Source organism: Lepidothrix coronata, unplaced genomic scaffold, assembly GCF_001604755.1.
Source record: "Lepidothrix coronata isolate B3197 unplaced genomic scaffold, Lepidothrix_coronata-1.0 Scaffold128, whole genome shotgun sequence".
Taxonomy (NCBI): domain Eukaryota; kingdom Metazoa; phylum Chordata; class Aves; order Passeriformes; family Pipridae; genus Lepidothrix; species Lepidothrix coronata.
In genome coordinates this window covers 1417941-1438877 of record NW_016690308.1, presented here as the reverse complement: position 1 = coordinate 1438877, position 20937 = coordinate 1417941, and the positions used below count along the sequence as shown (strand labels likewise).

General features: G+C 38.4%; 1 protein-coding gene across 1 annotated transcript in view; it reads left to right on the top strand.

The window, feature by feature from the left end:
- Positions 1-20937, top strand: part of KMT2C (lysine methyltransferase 2C) — a 197678-nt gene that overhangs the window by 137114 nt on the left and 39627 nt on the right. Inside the window, exons 19-29 of the mRNA XM_017826505.1 lie at positions 2892-3020; positions 4048-4167; positions 6540-6670; positions 7838-8018; positions 13751-13855; positions 15433-15570; positions 15750-15782; positions 15864-15980; positions 18021-18159; positions 18417-18631; positions 18750-18823. Coding sequence (XP_017681994.1) covers positions 2892-3020; positions 4048-4167; positions 6540-6670; positions 7838-8018; positions 13751-13855; positions 15433-15570; positions 15750-15782; positions 15864-15980; positions 18021-18159; positions 18417-18631; positions 18750-18823 — 1382 coding nt within the window. The remainder of the gene's footprint in view (positions 1-2891; positions 3021-4047; positions 4168-6539; positions 6671-7837; positions 8019-13750; positions 13856-15432; positions 15571-15749; positions 15783-15863; positions 15981-18020; positions 18160-18416; positions 18632-18749; positions 18824-20937) is intronic.

Below are 20937 nucleotides of genomic sequence, written 5' to 3'. Positions count from 1 at the left end.
TAACATTGGCTCAGCGAAGCTGAGAAACTGGTGTTAAAATAAAATCAAATGGGAAAGTAGATTAAAAAACTCTTTTCTGAGGGTATTTCTTTTTTTTTCTTAAAGAAACAAGGTGATCTGACTTGAGAGTCGGTGATTTGGGCTAATGCTGGCCTATCCAAACACACCCCTGTGTATGGGGACAATGTTTCAGTCAATGGTAGAATGCCTTGGGAGAGTTCATTCCACTGCAAGGCTAGACACAGAGCAAGGATCCACGTGTCTCAGTGTCACCAGTACTTGTCTCATCTGTTTCCCTCACATCTGAGCAAGCACAGCAGCCACAGCCAGAAAAGACCAAAAGTGGGAGACCAGAGTGGGAAAACCACGTAGGAGCAGCCAGGCCCTTCAAATCCCTGCTCTTCAACACTAGAAACAGCAGCCAACATGGTGCAATCCCATTCTCCCCTCCCCTTTGCCATGGTCTGGCTGTGCATCCTGAGAAGTGTGTTGGTAGAACAGGTGTTAATCCGTGGCCTGGGGAAAGGCTTAACTTCAATGTGTGAAAGCCATTGCATTAGTCATGCAGGTGTCTGTTAGGGCACACAGACACCCCACCTCCCCACAGCCTAAAGTGCTTTCTGTTTATGCAACATCACCTTGGTGTTAGTCAGATTAAATGTCAAAAGAAGCTTTTTTTAGATATAGAGAGTGTACTTGAGATAACTCTGTAGTTTAACTGTCAGTGAAGTTTCAGTGTTAACTTGTTGATAGAAGTATGGTTCCTGTTGTTTGATTAGCACGTTCTTACTCTCTGCTGTTGACTGGAAGTGTATTTTTTTATAATAGCTTCCCTTTATTTGTGTATAACCTTTAAAACACTTAACTACTTGTTTTTCTTTCACTTCTTTCAGTAATCACAGGGTTTGGTACATTACCCTAGCAATACACAAACACTGAAATTTCATCTCATACTTTCTTATACTTCATCAACTGGGTTGTTAAAAGCAAAAAAAAAAAAGCTTTTGATTTTGGTTTGGAGACATCAAGAAAGAGAACTAGTCCCTTACATTGTTCTTTTTCATTGGCCAATCATCTTTACTTTTAAAAATGTGTTCCTGTTTTCTATATAACTTTGTCTGACTTAATTATCTGCTCGTTGGCTTCTATCTACTTTTCAAGTAGATAACAAGATACATAGATGTGACAGCAGGGTATGAAAGGGAGAGCCAAGGCTTCTACAGACTTTAATTTCAGTTCTGATCACCTTTCATTGCCTTTTTGAGAGTTAAAGCACATTCATGTATGTGAAGGCAACAGCACAGCAAGTACATGGTAGATTGGGTGGATTTCCTGGAAGCTCTGTGTGTGTAGAGCTGCTCTGTAGAGTGGATTGGTGCCTGTTCCCTGAACATCTGGAATTTTTGTATGAACATCAGGATGAATAAAGCTGTGCCATGGCTTTGACTGGAGTAACACAGTGTAGTAATTCCAGGGAAAAAGGAATAACCCTTACTTAGATTCTGACATTCCAGGTGGAAAAAAAAAGAGGCTTTATCTGAAAAAAAACACGAGTTCATGGTAATTTTGTTACCATGTTTTAGGCTTTCATCAGGTTCAGCATTTCATCAGGTGTTCTACATTTGAAAGTCCACTTGAAAGTTGAGCTTGCTTTGGGAGCTTCAGCTTGGTGGCCTTTGCCAAGCCACCAGCTTTGTTGGTGGAACTCAGCAAGGTCTTTAACAGTGGGAAGGTCTGGCCCATGACTCAGCGTGTGGAAGAGCGAGGGATGTAGTTTTACCACAGCAGAAGTGGTATGAAAGAGTCCAACTGTCTCTTACAACAGTATTTCTCCCTCTTACAACTGCATGTGGTTTTAGACCATGTAGAATTATACACCTAAACCCAAAGCAGGAAATCAGAATTCCAACATCTTTTCAGGGGTGAGAGTATATTTAACGTTTCAAAAGCTTTACAGTAAAATGAAGATGTAAGGTCTTTTTGGGGGATATCAGGAAGAATTAACTCCCTCTTTCTTCAACACCAAAGGCTTTTTAATGTCAGCATACTTTACATCTGTTTCTACCCTTCTTTCCCACAGAATATAAACTCTAACTCTGAATTACAGTCTTCATCTTCAAGGCTGAATAATTCCTTTGGGCTGAATTTTCTATTACATAAGTCCAATTCGTCTTCATAGAAAGTCTGCTTTCAGTCAGTCACACGGCTTCAAGTCATGAACGCTCTAAACTAAGAGTCATTAAACATTACTTTCCAAGTGCAGGCTGCAGTTTTTCAATGTCTTCTCAATTAAAAAAAAAAAAACAAACCTACCAAACAGAGCTGAAGAGGACAGTGAACAAAAGGATGTATATCTTGGTAAATTGGTTCCATATTCCTTGATGTATGGCTACAGATTGCTCAGACACTTAGAAACGGTGATGGCACAGGCTTCTGAAGAAGGCAGCAAAACATTTCTCATCTGGCTTTGTCTCAACAGCATCTCATAGGAAATGTGTGTATATACTGGCTCCTTGTGTAGAGATAGAGTGGGTTTCCCAAGAGTGTCCAGAGATNATCTTGGTAAATTGGTTCCATATTCCTTGATGTATGGCTACAGATTGCTCAGACACTTAGAAACGGTGATGGCACAGGCTTCTGAAGAAGTAACTATAGCATTTATTCTCTGGCTTTGTCTCAACAGCATCTCATAGGAAATGTGTGTATATACTGGCTCCTTGTGTAGAGATAGAGTGGGTTTCCCAAGAGTGTCCAGAGATTATCTGTCACCCTTCAGAAAAATCTCAACCGTTCTCAATCAGTTTCTCAGAAATCAGTCAGATGTAGAAACTGTGGAAAAAATACCTTCTTCCCCTTTTCGAGTTAAAGTTACCATTGCCTCTTTTCTGCAGAAGGTGATCTTATGGATTGTGATGGAAAATCAGATTCCAGCCCTGAACGGGAAGCTGTGGATGATGATACCAAAGTGGCTGAAGGAGCTGATGGGATTAAAAAAAGGAAACGAAAACCATACAGACCTGGTAGGATAAAGTAACTTAAACAATTGTGTGCCCACAGTACCCCTGTTGTTAGTATGCTGTCAATTGTAGTATTTCAAATCTATACCTTGTATTGATTCTTAACTTGATAGGAAATTGGACTGTATTTGTGTAACTGGTGAAGGAGAATTTTTATGTGTGTGTTTTTATATACATCTGAATATATTTGAATTTCGGAGAACTTTTTGCAGTTCTCTTATTTTCTGAAATACTCGATAAGAGTCATTTACTAAATATTTGCAGATTGCTTCTGACAGTGAATTTTAATGAATTCAGTTATTGGATGAATTAATTTATTTTAATTTCGTAGTGCAGTTGACTCTTAATTATCTGGACTGTGGATTAACTGTGTGTCCCGGGTGCAGAAACACTTGAGCTGTATCCAGGCAGAATACATCTATTAGTTTTCTGCAGCCAACAATTTCCCTGGAAAATTAGACAAACCTGTATCTGACACATTTACATGCATATGCACCATCTGCAAAGGATCAGGAATGCTGCAGTCAGTCTCTAGTGAAGGATTCTGGAGTTTCAGCAGTATGATGTTGACAGTTATCTTTTTATTTTGTGGTATGTCCTTCTCTAGTACTGTCATATGGAGTGGTGAGTCTCCTAGAGCTCTTTGTAGAGGGGTTTTTTATGGTCCTTTGAGGTTCTTTAGTAGGTTTCATTTGGTAGATTGACAGTTAATTCCAGCAATTCCTCAGCTTGCCAGAGGAGGGGAAATCCAGCATCTGAAAGTTGCCAGGTTTGGTGATTTGAACTTCTTGTGGATGTTTTACAGTCCCATAATTGTTATCCTGTTTGATCATTACATATATACCCACCAAGACATTAAAATTCAGAAATATTTCATAAAACTCTGAATTAAAATGCCTTAAATATTTCAGATTCATTCTTAGTCCTCTAGATGCAGCAGTCCCCTTGACCTGCATAGTAATCTTGGCTCTTGTTCTTACTATGAAACTCAGCTTTTATCAATACATTGAATTTTTACTTCCTTTTTAAGGTATTGGTGGATTTATGGTACGTCAGAGAAGTCGTACAGGGCAAGGGAAGACTAAAAGATCCCTCTCCAGGAAAGATTCTTCTGGATCTGTTTCTGAACAGTTGCCTGGCAGAGATGAAGGTAAATGCAGGAACTTGTTTTTAAATTTTTGTTCATGCTTAATGCAATAAAAATAATACAACTCATCAACATACACGTTTGTCATGATGGCTTTATTAAATCAACTGAAAATACCCATTCCTACATACTTAAAATTTCAGCAGAGCCCGTGATTTACAAAGAAACTGAAATGATGATTTGCTGCCTATTCTGGGAGATAAATAGTGAGGATTATAAGGCAGATGTAGAGCAATCTTCTTTCTGACTCACCTTCCTCCACATGTAGTCCTGATCCAGAGGTGTCTTCTGGACCATCAGTTTTAACAGTCATCAGTGTTCCATATTCCACAAGTATGTCTGATATTTTTATGTATGTGTTTATGCTCTGGAAAAATCCTTTTTCAGAGAGTTTAATTACATATTTTTGTTTCATGAAGAAATAATTCCTTCTTATTTTAAAACGAGACATTATTTTAAGCTGAGAGTTTCATAAACTACCCTTACGTTTTATGTTATGAAAGATGACTTAAAAAAAAATAATTCCATATTAATTTGTAATACAGAAACATTTTCTAGACATGTGTCATATTTCCCCATCAGTGTTGTCCCTTCCAGGACTGAAGAACCCAGCTGTGGTGTCTCTTCTCATAGCAGAGCCATTTCAATGCCACAGTACTCGGTCGATTGGGCACCTAACAAGGAGTCAGATTTTATTTGTGTGCCTTTTTCTCTTACTTGCTGTGTGTGATTAGACTAAATTATTTCACCCATCTGGAGTTGTTCACACTAATCTAGAGAATATTGAGGTATCATTCAGGTGAGATGTGGAGTATGTTTAGTTCAGAACCTGTTTCCTGTAAAGTCAGTAGAAGGAGGCAGCTGCTTTGAAAGGTTGGTTGATACAACCTCAGTTGGAAGACTCTGGCCTTTGATTTCTCCTATTGCTCTCTCCTGTCTGTTTGGCTGTTGTATTTTTACCCTTTCTAAATCCAGATTAGTGTCTTGCTATATATTTGTACAACATGGTGGAGACTGGATCTTTGCTACATCATCCAGACAGTATTAGTAAAAACTAGTATTTAAAGTCCACAATTTAGTGCTTGTTTTCTCTTTAATATTAGCGTTACAGCTGTGTTTTTCTGCTTTGTAAATATTATTTCATTGTAGCATTCTGCCTTGTTTCAGGTAGTGCTGAAAATTTTGTGGTAATTTTTTTCATTTCTGTAGGATCTGCTCCTTTAAGTAAAAGAAAAAAAAATTGATTAAGAAGCGAATTCCCCATTCTGGGTAACAGGACAATGCATATTGTTAAAAAGCAGTATTCCTAAACAAGTGTTCTTCAGTTAAAAGTTGGAGCTTCTCTTTGTCTGCTCAGGCACAATTGCTTGTTGAGAAAAATATAAATCAGAAAGTCAATGTGTGTTTTAAATCATGACAGCTTGCTGAGAGCCTCCTTCTCAGCGGCCAGTACTCATCAGCCTTCCCAGGATTTTTGGCACTCCTTTTCTCTCTAAAACCTCCCTCTCAGACAGTGCAGAGGTCACAGTGTTGGTGAACCTCATTCCATTCGTGGTCCTCTGAATATGATATGTAGGAGATCACTACAGTACAAAGCAAAGCTGATTTTATAACCATGTTAATATGGTTTCTTAAATAACTTCCCAGGGTCCTTAACTTCATGTGATTTGCTTTGGCAAGACAGAAGTAGCAGGACATATAAAGTTCTGCTTTTACCTGCAGTGTTTTCCCTGCTCGGTTGTAATAAAATACTGAATGATTGATGAGCACTCTGTGCTTTTGTGTTTATTAGAAAAAGCAATGCCACTTTGAAATATGATAGCTGAATAAATGTGTAATTTTTCTTGAAGGGATTCTTTATAGATTTCTTTTTCTAGCCTGTTCGTTATTTATACGACAGTTCTTTCTCGGATTTAAAAAGAAAATAAGTTTTTTACTTTCAATTCGAGAAAAAATAGTGCGTGAAATGAAAGGTGATTAATGTGTAACTCAGCATTGATGATTTTGGAGATACTCCTTCAGTGGAATTGTCTTTCAAATACCTGGTTGAATGGCAGCTATAATTTCTCTCAAATTACCACATTCTTTGGTGATTCGGAGGAGGTACAAAAGTTAAAGGTCTGTCTGCAGCTGGGAGGTACGAGGTGATGATGTGACTGGTATCACATATGGTATTTCCTGCTGGCAGAACCCAGATGGTCAGGTGACAGATCACAGCTGGCTGGATAAAAGCCACCTTTAGAACACATCTGGAGTGATGTTCAGTAAACCCATGACCCAGAGGGGTAGCCAGATACATTAGATGTGCTGCCACTGAACCTTTGGAGCAAATTAGTGAGTATTTTATTTATTTGTGCCTGAATGTTGCTTTTTAGGTTGGACAGAACAGCTGCCAGACACTCCAGTTGAGGAGTCCATCCCAACTTCTGAAAGTACTGAGAAAATAAAAAAGCGTTACAGAAAAAAGAAAAATAAACTGGAAGAAACCTTTCCTGCCTACTTGCAGGTAAAGCTGTTGGGATACTTCTTGTGTAAATCCATTTAAATACCTGATCTTTATGTGTGTTGATTCATAGCTCATCAGCAGTCGTGGGTAATAACCAGGATATTAATGGTGATGGAGCAACTTACCTTTCATTAACCAGTTTATAAACTGAGTGTTCTCCCACTGAGAACACTTTTCTTATTCTTTTTCTCAGCCACCGTTTCCATGAAAACTTTTATTATCTTGTAGATGCTCACCAAACTTCATGGCATCAACTGTATTGGGATTGAAAGCAAAGAATTAATAGAGAGGCAGAACAATCTGTTTAAAAATAATTTGTATTTCCTAAGTGGGGAATTAAGTTGGAAAGAAAATACTTAAACATTTCCTTTGGATTAATAAGGATAAACATTTCAGTGCACATTTTACTTCTATAAAATGCAGAATATTTCTTAGATTCTTCTTTTGTTCATACTAGAATAACTGATACTGAAAAATCTATCTTTACCTTTATTTTTAGAGCTGTAGCTTAAATCAAAGGTTTATCGACTACCTGAAAACAGAAAAAGTTGTTATATAATGAATAAAAATTGACTAGAAAATTTGATAGGTTGTTGTCAAATTACTGAGTGTTCAGGCCTGGATGAGTGATGGCTTATGTAATATTTTAAAAGCTACTAATGTAAGTTAAACATCTTCAGGTGTTTTGTTACTGCAGTTACACGAGGGGGATTTTGTGCTAAGTGAAATGCAGGGTTTGGTTGTTCTTGAATTGGGATCACAGGGTGCGTGCACGTTTTTCATTACCTTCTTGATCCAGGTGCCCAGCAGTGTTCACCTTCTTCAGCTGTCCTTTTTGTGCCAGGAGAAATGTTTTAAACACTTACCAAATTGTGATATATAATAACACTGTGCTGGTACACTGTCTGTGCCACATGTGTAAGAAGACTAGAGTTTTTCTATATAATTTAAGGTGTGAATTTAATCATAAAACATTAGTAATGTAGCTACCTTAGTTAAGTTGTAGCCACTCCTGATAGCCTGGAAGAAATACTGCCATGCTGGAAGGCTCATGGGACTGAGGCTGTGTTTTTATAATTGCCTTTTAATGTTAACTTTGTCATTTACCCAACTTTTTCAATAGGTACAGTGTTCTTCCCACATTGAATCATTTTGTCTTCTTTACAGGAAGCTTTCTTTGGGAAAGACCTACTAGATACCAGCAGACAGAACAGGATGAGCCTGGATAATTTACCTGAAGAATCACTTTCATGTAAAGCAAATCTGACCACCAATTTCCTGGATCCTTCATCTGACCCCCTTCTTAGCTCAACCTCCACTCCAGCTCAGGCAAAACTGGGACCTCAAGGTATACAAAGCTAGAGTTAGTGATAATTCACAAGTTTGATTTTATTGTTGTGACTGGAGCTTTTCCACTCTCTTTTCCACTTTTCTCACAGCGTTTATCTGATGTGTTTTTCAACATTCTGTATAGGAACTGTCCTTGTGAGGTTAAGTTACACTGATAATCAGTGATATTCAGCTTGAGGGCTCCAGCTGTTTCAGAAAGATCAGTGGATGGCACAATTGGCACTTAATACAAATCTGCAGCTCCTTGACTGTAACATCCATGTGTATAAAGTCCATGAAAATTAATTCTGTGTAAGAATAAGAATACAGATCTGTTATAGAAGAAGACATAGATACTCTAATGAAAAGATATTTTTAGTAGTCTAGTGAATATTAGTTGGATGAATATCATCCGACTTTTCTTTAATGTTTTAGGTTATTTTAGGTTGCCAGTCTCCTCGGAGTTTTTGGTTCACCATGTCCTTTCTGAACATGAGTGCCCTTTCCAGGTACAGTTTGTAGCCCCTAGGCAATCTTTTGCTTTTGCAAAACCTTACTGAAGTTACTGCTGAGAGTTTTGCAAATAGCCAGAGGGTTGTAAAGTGCTGCTGAAAGGGCAGCGTCACACAAAAGAGTAATTAAAACCTTATGGTCTCCTCCAAATTATTTTTTCCCTGTGTCTTGTAGTATATGCTGTTAGCTAGAGGTGTCTTTTTATTTTTAAAAACTATTACTATTTCTTGTGTGAATTAGTTAATTTGTGGCTTGTGTTTCAGCTCATCCTCAAAGCTTTTCCATCTAAAAATGTTTGTACACATTGATACAGCTTCCCCTGTCCAGAGAGTCATTTGAAGAAAGGTCACTTATTTTGATTGTTACTCAGTGAAAATCTGCTAAATGAGAAGTAAAAGGCTATATTATAATTTAACATTGATTCTAATATGGTTGTAATAGAGAATGCAAAAGTTAACTTCCCCTGAAGGGGAAGCTGCTGGAAATGGAGTGTTTCACAGTCTGTATTTCCTTAGTTCCAGTACTACAAGAAGATAGGCTCACAATGACTTTTTCCCACCCCAGCATTCTTTTGAAGCCAGAGAAATACAACTTTAGAGGTCCTTGCTGGCCTATCCAACTGCAAGATTGAAGTCACTAATGTATTAATGTGCTAAGGTAGTATATAGTGGTTTAGAAATTCTTGAAGTTGATGTTAATTTAATGTTCTATTTTTCCGAAGTTTGAGAGTTCTTTGTAAATAAGCAGAGTTGAAAAACTTTGTAATTTCCTCCTCCTTTTATTCAGAAATAAATAATAATGAAATGGCTATTAATAAATAAATCACTAGCAATGATTTTAGTAGATAGCCTACTGTTTTTCCCATTTGACATATGAGAGACTCAAAGACCAGTGCTTTCTGGCCATAGGAATGTTCTCAACAATTGTCTCACAACTGTTCAGATTTCCAGCCAGAATTGTGTCCAGATGGAGCTGTTTGTTGTAGTGGGAGCACCAGTGGGTGAAGTCATCTGCCAGTATTGACCAGTTCCAGGGCAATTTTTCTTAACTCTTTCCCTGTGACTTTGTGGCACACGGTTATTTCCACAGTAGTATCCACACGTGTGAGAGACAGATTCATTCTGTGTGGTGGTGGAGACCCTGGTAAGTTGGCTGATTGCTGAGCTCCCTTCTGGCTGGAATTGCAGAGCTGGAGATGAGAACAGTGTCCCAGGGCACCTGTGATGTTTTCATTGTTTCCACCCAGACCTGGCTGTGGAGCAGGAACATCATGAACTGCTTTGTTCGCTGCACTGGGAGGGTGTAGGACTGTGTTGTCACTGACTATGCTGTTTTCCTACAGTGCCATTTCTCACAAGGATTGCTGACTCCTGAGAGTCCTTCCTTAATTGCATAGGTCTTTTCCAGAAGGAAAACATTCTTCTCCTGGAGACTCCACTTGTGTAATCCCAGGATTAGGTGCAGTGATCAGTCTGCTCACGAGCTGACAGAGCATTCCAGGGACACATTCTGTGATTTATTTAATCTTACAGCTTGGTTAATGGTAGCTGAAGCTTTTGCTGTTTTCCAGTAGCCAAGCCTGCAGTAGTGATGGGGATTGGCAGAGCTGTTCAGAAGAGGGGTTTTGGAGTCCTTTGTTTATTGTTATTTTCTAGCGACTGTGGCTGAAGTGAGTTTTAGGCTCCCAGCCCTGATTTCTGTCTGGCAGAGAGGTTGCTGTTTGCGTTCTCAGTTACAAGACCCACCTTTCCTGTGGTTTTATAACGTGTGGCACACTGTGCACTGTATCCTGCATGGCACCAACCCTTAAAATCATTTCCAAGGCAGTGCTGGAGCAGAGTGCAAAGGTTTGCTCACTGAGAACACAAGCACCAGATCTCCAGGGTCTCCCTGGCTTTTCTTCGTGGATGAAGTAGAAGGTATTGATTTGGATCTGTTGCATTCTGAGGACTCTCTCTTGAGTTTCCTGACTTGCATGTCCCTGATGAAAAAGAGGCCACTTGGTGAGGTGTGTTCTGTGAAGGCTCTGGCAATGTGAACTTCCCTTTTTCTTGAAATAGCTCAAATTTAGTGTAATTTTTACTGTGGATGCTGAAAAAGTCATTTGTTCAAGTGGGGCCTCCAGAGAAGGCTAAAGAAATTCTTCCCAGACAAAAGGAGAGGAGTTGTCTGGGTCTCTGCAGCTGATTCAAGTGCTGCTGGGACATTTTATAACTGGATACATTACTGCCTGATAAAACATCTTAGGGTGGCTGCAGCCTTGGGAGAGGCATTTTTATTATTTTAGAACTTAATGAATAAATAAGAGTAAATGCATTGGAGAGACCAGGATCACAAGGTAGCAGTAGAACTGTGCTCTCTTAGAGATCCAGCATTACAAGCAAATTATTTTCCTTTTTGCTTTGTCTCTGCTTTCATCTCCATTCTGAAAGAGTCAAATTAATGAGCAGTATTGAGCTATTTGTTTGGCAGCAGATGTCAACCAGCTATTGATTCTGATCTGAAGCAGCTGACTCAAGTGATTTCATTGTTTCCAAGATAATATTTAGCACACATGGAATTAAAACAACCTAAAAATAGAAGAAAAAAATGTACAAATATGCTTTAGATTAGATGTCTTATGTGAGACTTGTGGATCATAGACTCTGGCCCTCTGCTGTCACCAACACTCTGCCTTTTTATAGATTTAACGAGGTCCATTTTGAAAGCAGATTGCTTTTTTCCAGCCTACTCATCTCATCAGAAGTCCATTACGGAATCTGATTGCCTTAATAGTTAGAGGCCCTCTAATTTGAAGCCTGAATTTATTCATGGCCAGTTTGTAGCCATGGGGGGGTAAACTCCTCTGTTATGTCTTTCCACCTGAGCTCTTTTCAGCTACTTATATATTTATGTTCAAATGAGAAGCTGAGTGTTTAGGGACTGTTCCCAAGCACATGACTAAAGGCTGTGGAGAAAAGCACCATCACATAAAATAGTACAGAAGAATTAAAGGTTTCTAATACAGTCTTGATGCTTCCTTCATAGGGGCCCTGATACTCACCTGCCTTCAAGTAGAAATTCAGGAAAGTTAAAGGGTTAAAGCCAATCCTTTGCCTACCTCCAGCTGAAGTCATTACATCACCTTCTGGTGCCTGGTGTTAGTTAGTTACTTGCATAATTGGACCAAATTGCCAGAAGGAAAACAAGTATCTAAAAAAACCCTAAACAAGCCTAACATAAATCAAAGAAAAAATCCAACCAACCCACCAAAACCCCAGCAACTAGGTTCTGTTTAAAACCTTACATTTAACAGTACTTTTTATCAGGTACAAAAAATAACTGTGCCTGCAAAGTGATGTGGTTTTGAGGCACTTTTTAATAGTTTTACTGATATCAACAGGAGCCGTATTCTGTATGTACATTTAGATGGATTGGTCTGCAGTGGCACTTTGATCCACCTCACTGAGCGGCAAAAAAAATTATTTAATTAGGATTGAATCGCCTTGTCTGCATTGCAAAGGATAAAAGTGGATAAAAGTGAAGAATAGGAATAGTAAAGTGAAGAGGAATAATTTTCATTTTGGCTTCGTAGTGGAAGAAGGGAAGAGGGTTGTCTCTGAAAAACAGCAGAAGGAGTTTCTAATTCACTGTTAAATTTAGCAGCTTGGAAAGTAGCCTCATGATACAAGTAAATCCTTGGCAGCAGGCTCTGAATTAAGCTATGTACTTTCCTGGGGCAGTTGGATTGTAACAGTGGGAAGGGCGTCTGTGTATGTGTGAAATGTGTGTGTTGACTTTCTGGTCTCTCTTCAACCTGGCCATGTATTTGTTTTCCACATTGTACATTTTATGATTTGTTTTAATCCCCTTTTTCTGTTTAGTTATATGTGTATTTACCATCTCATCATGTTTCCTTGGTCTGGCAATGATTGATCAGGTAGTCATGATAGTCTGCAGTTTTTCTGAAAAATATTTTTTTCATCTTTCATTTATTTGTCAAACAATTTTTGCAAATGTTGCACATCTGTAATAGTCTTAAACAACTAGTTAATAAAACCAGATGGGCCATGCAGAGTAATTTCTCTCTAATGAATTGGAGGTCAAGAAGATAGTCTTATCCAGAATTTATTATTTAATATTAAAGAGTTTATTGCTAGACTGGGCCAGTTCTTCCTACATGGCAAACAAACACAACATTTCTTGCTCTGGCTGTTCTCACTTCTTCAGGATTTCTTCTGATCTTAAAAATAGCATCTTCAATTTCCATTTATTTATTCTTGCCTCTTACTCTTAGATCAGATTGCAGTAACTAGTTGCTTCTGTCTTAAGAAAGAGACTGGTTGTAGAAGAAGTAACTGATTTACCTTTAAAAAAAATTTCTTTGTTGATTTACTGTGAAAAGTGTCCTTTATAAAACCTATTTGTTGACTTTTACATTCATAAGCCTTTGTGTCTTAGAGGTTGCATGTTCTCAGTAGGTCTTGGGATTTTTTTTTCCTCTAAAATCATCCAGTCTTTCTTGAACATGATTGGTTACATCATCACTTTTAAAAATACTAACCAATTGTAAGCATGTGAAGGTGGCTTCACATGAGGGAGGGTGTTGTGACCCGCCCCAGAAAGTGGAGAGGAACCCAGGTTCTTATTAATAAATCCCTTGGGTGAAAACAACACTGAATAATCAGTGTTTGTAAATATATATATGTAGGGTTTATTTTAGAACAGTTTTGTTTCAAAGGTGTAAAAAGGTATGTTGGCATTTTTGGTATTATCATCTGTATCTCTCATCAACAGCAGTATAGCAATCATTAGAGCATAAGGATAACACTTAAGGAAATGCATAAGGGAGAGAAAGGGAAAGAAAGGATAAAGGTGGAAAGAGTCATGGCCCACAGGGTCCAGCGATGAAACCTGGTAGTTGCAGCTTCCATGTCTGTTAGTTGAAGTGGTGTTCTTGGTCCGTTGGGGCTGGGGGAGGGAAGCCCCCACACTCAAAGAAGTTATGAGTTATTACATACTTCCAGAACACCTTGTATCTCATGGCAGACACAGGGGGATGGGCCCCGCTGCCTCTTCCCAGCCCGCAAAAGCCCCCTGGCGATCCTAGAATGCGTAAATGTTAACCTTTTCAATCTCTGACAGGCCCTTGCAGCCTGGCAAACCTGGGTTTGGGTTTCCAGCTCAAGCTCAGGGGCATCACCAGGGTTGTGTAGAAATGCCACGACTGCTTAATTTTCTTTGTTGCGTCTCACACAGGTAGCACCGACGACCCTTTAGCAGATCTTTCTGAGGTCTTAAATACTGATGATGATATTCTTGGAATACTTTCTGATGACTTGGTAAAGTCTGGAGATCATTCAGGTATGTACATTTAGAAGGTCTCTCCAGTATTTGCTTTCTTTTTTTTTCCTCTCTTTATTATAGATGTATTTGTTGTACTGTATCGACAGGTTAAGCTCTAGGTCATTTCAGATATAATTTTCATATCTTAAGAATACCTTGGTTTGGAATGATTTTGTTGTGTCCTACCAAAAAAAAGATCCCCAACCTTGTCAGCATTTTGTTTTACTTGGCTCTTTGCTTTGCTGCTTAAGAGAGAATAAAATGTAGCTGCTGTTGTCTCTCATACCTGCATAGCTTTTTTCAGCATGCAGCTTTTTCTTTACTTTTTTTTTGTTTTCGTGTTGTAATCATCCATTTTATCTGGTTTGGGTCCTGTAGGTCTTGATTTATGCACTTTCCAGGTTGAGAACTCACCCTCCCCATTTGGTAAGAATCTAAACAATGGATGATCCATGGTTAGCAGTAGCCCTCTTTTCTAGTGGTTTTAGCTGAAAGAACTGCATGTGTAGAAACTAGTACTCCTTTCTCCTTTACTGTGTCACTAATTCATGCTTTCATTTTCCACTCTGTGGTGTTCGAGTCTAACACGACCTTCAAACTCTGCACTCCGCCTTCAAGAGTTTTGCTTACAGCTTTTAAAAACCTTCCTGAGTTTCTGTGTTCCATGATACAAACCCATGCATTTCCTTGCTGCCACTGTTGATATTACTTCCTATAGTAGTGTGTAGTTTTTATCATAGTGGTATATTTTGTGAATTAAAAGCATTTTTGTCAATATGAGTATATTAAAGCATGAATAAAGCAGCCAGCATCAATCCTTTTGCTTCCACTGGGTAATGGTTCATCACCTTACGTAAAACACAGGTTGACAATAAGTAGAAAGGCATGTTTCATTATTTTAAATTTGAGTTTATTTGGTATCTATTACAGAAATATATTTTAAATGCTGAAGGAGGTAGTTCTTATTTTTTTTCCCTCCCAGATTTTTCTCATTTGGGAGATTTATTGACTTGTAAAGGATGTTAGGAAACTTACATAGTAAGTTATGTTTTCTTAGTACCAACAAATCACTTTGATGTAACCCATAATATTCTGGAGTTGTTTTTTGAAATAAAAACTTCTACAACTTGTTTTATACTGGCTAAATTTCAGCAGCATTTCAGTAGATATTTAACGTAATATTTGAAGTGAAGAACATTTGGAGTGAACCTTAAGGTACACGAGGATGAACCATGTTTAATATTGGTGTGATTGTTTTTAAAATGTGAAAAACAGTTATAGTGGAACTATGTACTGAAAACAATACACTCAAACCCATGCTGTACCTAAACTCAGAAGTCTTATTTCCCATTCTTCCAGTTGCATTATATTCAATTAACATTCCTCAAACAATGCAATAAACTGGAGATAAATAGTGCTTAGTTTTGTTTACTTTTTCTAATGAATGTTTTGTTTTGCCTTACCATTCAGATCTTAGCAAGTCCTGGTTTAGTTGATAGCTCAGCTCTAGGGGGTAAAAGAAGGGTTTATTCTCGTTACTCTATACCAATAAATTTCACTATTCATGTCTAATTTAATATTCTTTCTTCCTTCAGCTGGATTGGATATTGGTCCCATCTCTGATGATCCTTCTTCTCTGCCTCAGCCAAATGTCAACCAGAACTCACGGCCACTGAGTGAAGAGCAGTTGGATGGAATCCTCAGCCCAGAACTAGACAAAATGGTCACAGATGGTAATTTTTTTGTCCTTAATCTTGGTCTTCTGGAGAACTTTAGTAGAAATAATCTTTTTTCCTCCCCACCAAGTGACTCATCTCTGTATTGTAACATGCCTATTTGGACTTGTCTGCACAATTACTTTTATTGGTTCTTTTGGTGATTACTTATTCTGTGTTGTCTTTACTTTGTCCAGGTGCTATTCTTGGTAAACTGTACAAAATCCCAGGTATGTATCCCAGTCTTCACTGTCTTTTATAAAACACAGTTCATAAGCAATGCCAGCAACTCATGCACAACATTTTTTCAGAGCTGGGAGGAAAGGATGTTGAAGATCTGTTCACAGCTGTGTTAAGTCCAGCAGCCACACAGCCTCCTCTGCCACAGCCCCCGCCTCCACCCCAGCTGATGCCTCTGCACAGCCAAGGTATGTTCCTCTGGTACTTGTATGAAGAGCAGCCTGCTCAGCAGAGTTGTTTAAATGCTGCCATGGGAGTAGGACACAGCCTTGTTTCTGCTGTTGCTAAATTGTGGAACTTGCCATTGTGAATTTGTGAACTGTTACTCTAAACCTGTTCTGAAGGGGGTATGTGGTTAAAATCCACATAAATATTGCTAATAGATAAGGACAGATATTTGAGATTTTTCTGGCATATCGATGGTTTTATCTTAGCTGACACTTCTGTGGTTTTGAAATTAGTCTGTGATAAAGCATGTGTTCTCACTTCACTCTTTAATTACTTTTGAGTACCTTCTCAAGGGTAAGGCAAGAGTCTGTATAACACTAATTTACTGAATCTTAATTTCCTGTAAGTATGCAGTTTAACATATTAGCTAGTCCTGTTAGAGAGAAGGCTAAATAATTTTGAAATGTATCTTGGAGATTATAATTTATTTTTCTCATTACTACTAAAATTGTTGTGAGTTGATACAGCATATTCTTGCTCTGATATTGAAAGCAAGGGACAAGTTGATTTTATTTATTGTTATTGCCAGTTGAGACATTTTTTTAAGCAGTATGTATGAGGATAATCACATATGCTCCTTTTCTTGTCAGACATGACCTCTGAGCTCATGTAAAGAGTGCCCATTCTGTTATACTGGTACTACAAAAAGTAATATGAAGATTGATTTCACCAGTGAATTAATCATAAGAAGAAAAGTGATTGGTTTCCTAGTTGGATTAATTTCCATAAAAAGGAAAGACTTCAAAAACTCTTAGAAGGGAGAGAGTTTAAAGCATATAATGAGGTGATTTAAAGCAAAAGATAATATAGATATCATTGCCTGTTTCCCAGTTACTTGAGTACTTGGAGATAACTTCAGCATTTGAGCTCTGTAAGATTGTTCAACTCCTCCCTGTGGGAACTGCCACGATTACAAAGTTTTAGATTTACGATTTGGTTCCGTTACAGTGTCATGATCCACATGTTTCTGTGAGATAAATGCTGCAGTAATTGGGAAGCTTGCATCAAGTTTCAGCAACTTCAAATCAAATGAGTGCTGCCTTCTCACATGTGATCCCACAGTGCAAACCAGAGGCCTGACTGTCCCTCCAGGTCTTCACAGTTGCTGTATACTCTCTGTTTACCAGCTATAATAAAGCACATTTTCTTAAGTTTGGTGTACTTGCTGCATAGCACATGTAACCTATAGATCAGAAACAATCTCCTAAAGCATGACAGAATGATACAGTGTCATCCTACAGATGCATCTAATTCCTGAGCTACTTCTGTGCTTTTAAGGAAGTACTGGGGCAACAGTTATAATTTCACTTAAATGACAGGGATCCAGAGGCCAGTGCTAATTCTGTGTAGTAACATCTGCAAATACCATCTGCTGGGATGAATCTGCCTGTGCCACATTTCTAAGACTGTAATCAAATAAATAAAATTTTCTGGCTTCGTACTGCTAGACTGGACATTTAATTAGAAAATGCTAATGCTCATTTGAGTAGAGTTATCTGTTTCATTGGTTACAAATTAGGGAGTTAGTAGATAATGAGACTTACTTTGGTACACTGCTCAGGAGTCTCAGAAGAGGAGATGTTTAATTCAGGTGGCTAATGATAATCCTGCAAGGACTGAAAACCATTCTCCATGCTTGCTGCTTGGATCTGGTGTAACAGACAGGAAGACCATTAGCTTTTAAGAATATATCTCAATATAAAGTGCAGTGTCATAGCGTGGACTACTGTGAAAGTTTTGGAAATCCATTTAAAAAAAAAATTAGGGAAGAAAAAATTCTCTGCAGGGATGTGATGCATTAGGAAAGAATCCCTTAAGCTTGTAGGGAAGCAATTTAAACTGATTTAAAATCTGCTAAAAAAATGTAAGGACATTGCTATAAAATTTTAAAGCAATTAGTTTTTGCATTAGGTGAGACATTTTCTTCTCAATGAAAACTTCCACTTCTCCCTTAGAAGTAGTCACCCTTTGAAACAGTAATTTAAACTTCTTCTTTCCAGGAGAGAATGCATTTCCAAGAGTGCCCCTTATGAATGGTCTGATTGGCCCCAGCCCTCATCTCCCTCATACAGCTCTGGCTGCTGGAGGTGGTTTGGGCACCTTCTCTCCCATTACACAGCAGCCATATCCTGACACCAGGTAAGTCAAGTTGGCAAATAAAAAAAAATATTTACTATTTAGTGTACTTAGTATTGAAAAAAGTGTTAGTAACAACAACCCTTGGAGGGTGGTGTTGTGACTGATACTGTGATATTATTAGTTCTTGACAGCCACCACCAAAACTTCTGTATTCTTGCAGCCTTTTGAAACAGCAAACAGGATGAGTACTTTGCTAATTGAGGATTGTTTGTAGTTTTGTTGTTTTTATAAAGCAACCCCCTTTTGTGACTTGTCAGGGATAAGAATCCAGCCTTCAATCCAATGGTGAGTGATCCCAACAGCTCGTGGGCACCAGCTGCTCCGCCTTTGGAAGGTGAAGGGGATACAATGTCCAATGCCCAAAGAAGCACTCTGAAGTGGGAAAAAGAAGAAGCTTTGGGTGAAATGGCAACTGTAGCACCTGTTCTCTATACAAACATCAACTTCCCTAACCTGAAGGAAGAATTCCCAGGTGAGTGGTTTTACTGAATCAGGTTGAATATTTTGCAGCAGTTTATGCATCTTGATTTGAAATAATCTAAAATAGGCTTATCAAAGCCTTGTGTATTAACACATTTTTTTGGTTGCAGACTGGGCTACAAGAGTGAAGCAGATTGCTAAACTATGGAGGAAAGCAAGCTCACAGGAGAGGGCTCCCTATGTGGTAAGAACAATTGCCATCTGCATTTGCATACTTCCAGAATATATATATTTCATTTATATGGTAATCTTTTTCTTTTTTTTTTAAATAAATCAAGTTCTAGGTTTCATGAAAGTTCCCTTACTCCAAGAATGCATTTGTAATTTAACTTTGAATACTTTACCTGTATTCTTTGCTTTTCAGTCTCGGAATAAACTACATTAGTATTGTGCAATCTAACGATATCAGCTGAAATGGGAACATCTGTGGTTCCCACTGCCTCTTGGCTACATTTGATTCATGCCTCAAGTCTTCTTTGCTCTGTCTCTCTCTGCACAGGATCTCACCAATTTCTTCAGAAGGATAATAATGACTAATTATGTGATTTCTCTCTCTTTCATCATCCCCTCTCACTGCTCTGTTCTTTTTTGCCCCTTTAGAGTTGCTGAAACCTTTCACCTGTTGAACTAAAAATTCCAAGGGTGTCAGTGCTCACATCCCTGCTTTGCTCATTTTCTCCATTTTCTTGCTTTACTGTTCCCCTTCGCTGCTTACTCTCTTGTATTGCTTTGTGATGGAAACTCTTTTCGTATGTTCCTTGTTGGGGAGCATGAGGGGCTCTGTTTTTCTCTCCAAAATCATTCACCTCCTTCACATCTGAGTCAAGTGAACACATGTATTTGTAGCAGCTATCTGGAGTTACATGGTCATTGATTCCATTTGGGCAGAACTTCTGCCATTCAAAGGGTGACCCTTGCACTTTTTTGAAGTCTCTGTTGAAGCCTGTCCACATCCAAATCTCAGAACCTGTATTACTAATTCTTTTAGACCTTCTCAACCATTGTTAGCAAATGTACTTTCCTTTAATTTCCTCTCACATCTCCATTCTCTCCTAGTTCTCATCTTCTCTTTGTTTGTTCACAACAGCAATTGGATGGTCGTTCTCACTTTGTAGATTTCTGTGGATTATGCAGGGTTATGTTTTCAGTCTCGTAGCCTCCCCTTAACCTGCACTTTTTTGATACAGACCCATCAGTAATCAAGTTTGATTCCTATACATGTTGATGACTCAGGGTTTAGCAGAACCAACATCATCTCCTACTGTCCAAATTTAAAAATTTCCCTTATCTCTGACAACTTTTAAGAGGATAAATCATACCATAAATTCAATGTGGGAAGTGGAGTTCTTGGTCTTTCTGAAACCCTTTTCACTTGAAAGAATAATTCTCTATTTTTGTCTTTGTATCACTGAGGCGTCATCATTATTCTGCTTTTTATTTAGTGTTACAACTTCAGCACCTTTGGACATCTATGTCATCTTGTCCATGCTGCAGTTAATTTTGGTTGTTCATCCTGTCTAGTATTTAGAAGATAAAATCACTTACAGGGATGGCATTTACCACTTCACAATTATTTCTATGACTGACTGTTTTATTTTTTTATTGTTCTTAACAAATGCAGTCCTATCCTCACGATGGATATCCAAACAGCAACAGCAAGAAGTATTTCCTTCATGTTTAGAAGGAGAGTGCATGCTCATGCACATCAGTATTCACACAGCAAGACATGGTTAATTCCTTTCTGAAAAGTCCTTGTACTCTTGCCATTCAGCTGTTGCTGGTGCTCCTGGCATTGTGCACACAAGAAGCTGCTGTGGTACCTCTCCTGAGGGACCTGCACTCTGGGATGATGAACAAAGGCTGAAATGAAATTTAGGAAAGCCCTAGTAAATTTTGACTGTAGGCTTTTTACTTTCTTTAGTGTGCACAATCCCATCACAAATGACACTAATTTTTCTGCTGCTGTGACACTGGTGCTCTCAACCATGTCCCTGTTTCATTGCTGGGGGGAAAGGATTAAAGCCTTCTCCACCAGGCAACCCCTACTTGACAACTGGAAATAAATTTGTAAAAAAGAAGATGAGAGGGTTTGGTTTAGAAAAGGAATCACATCCTAGATTGGTGGTAAAACAGACCCTTTGAAACTTCCATTAGATACTTTTAAGTGTCACTATGGCTGTAAAATGCCTCATTGAAGAGGAATTACTGTTCTTCCATCCAATTTTTCCTGATCCATAAGCCCATATCCTGTGTTTATACTGTTAACTGTTAACAGACTGTGATCTATAGAGGCTATTT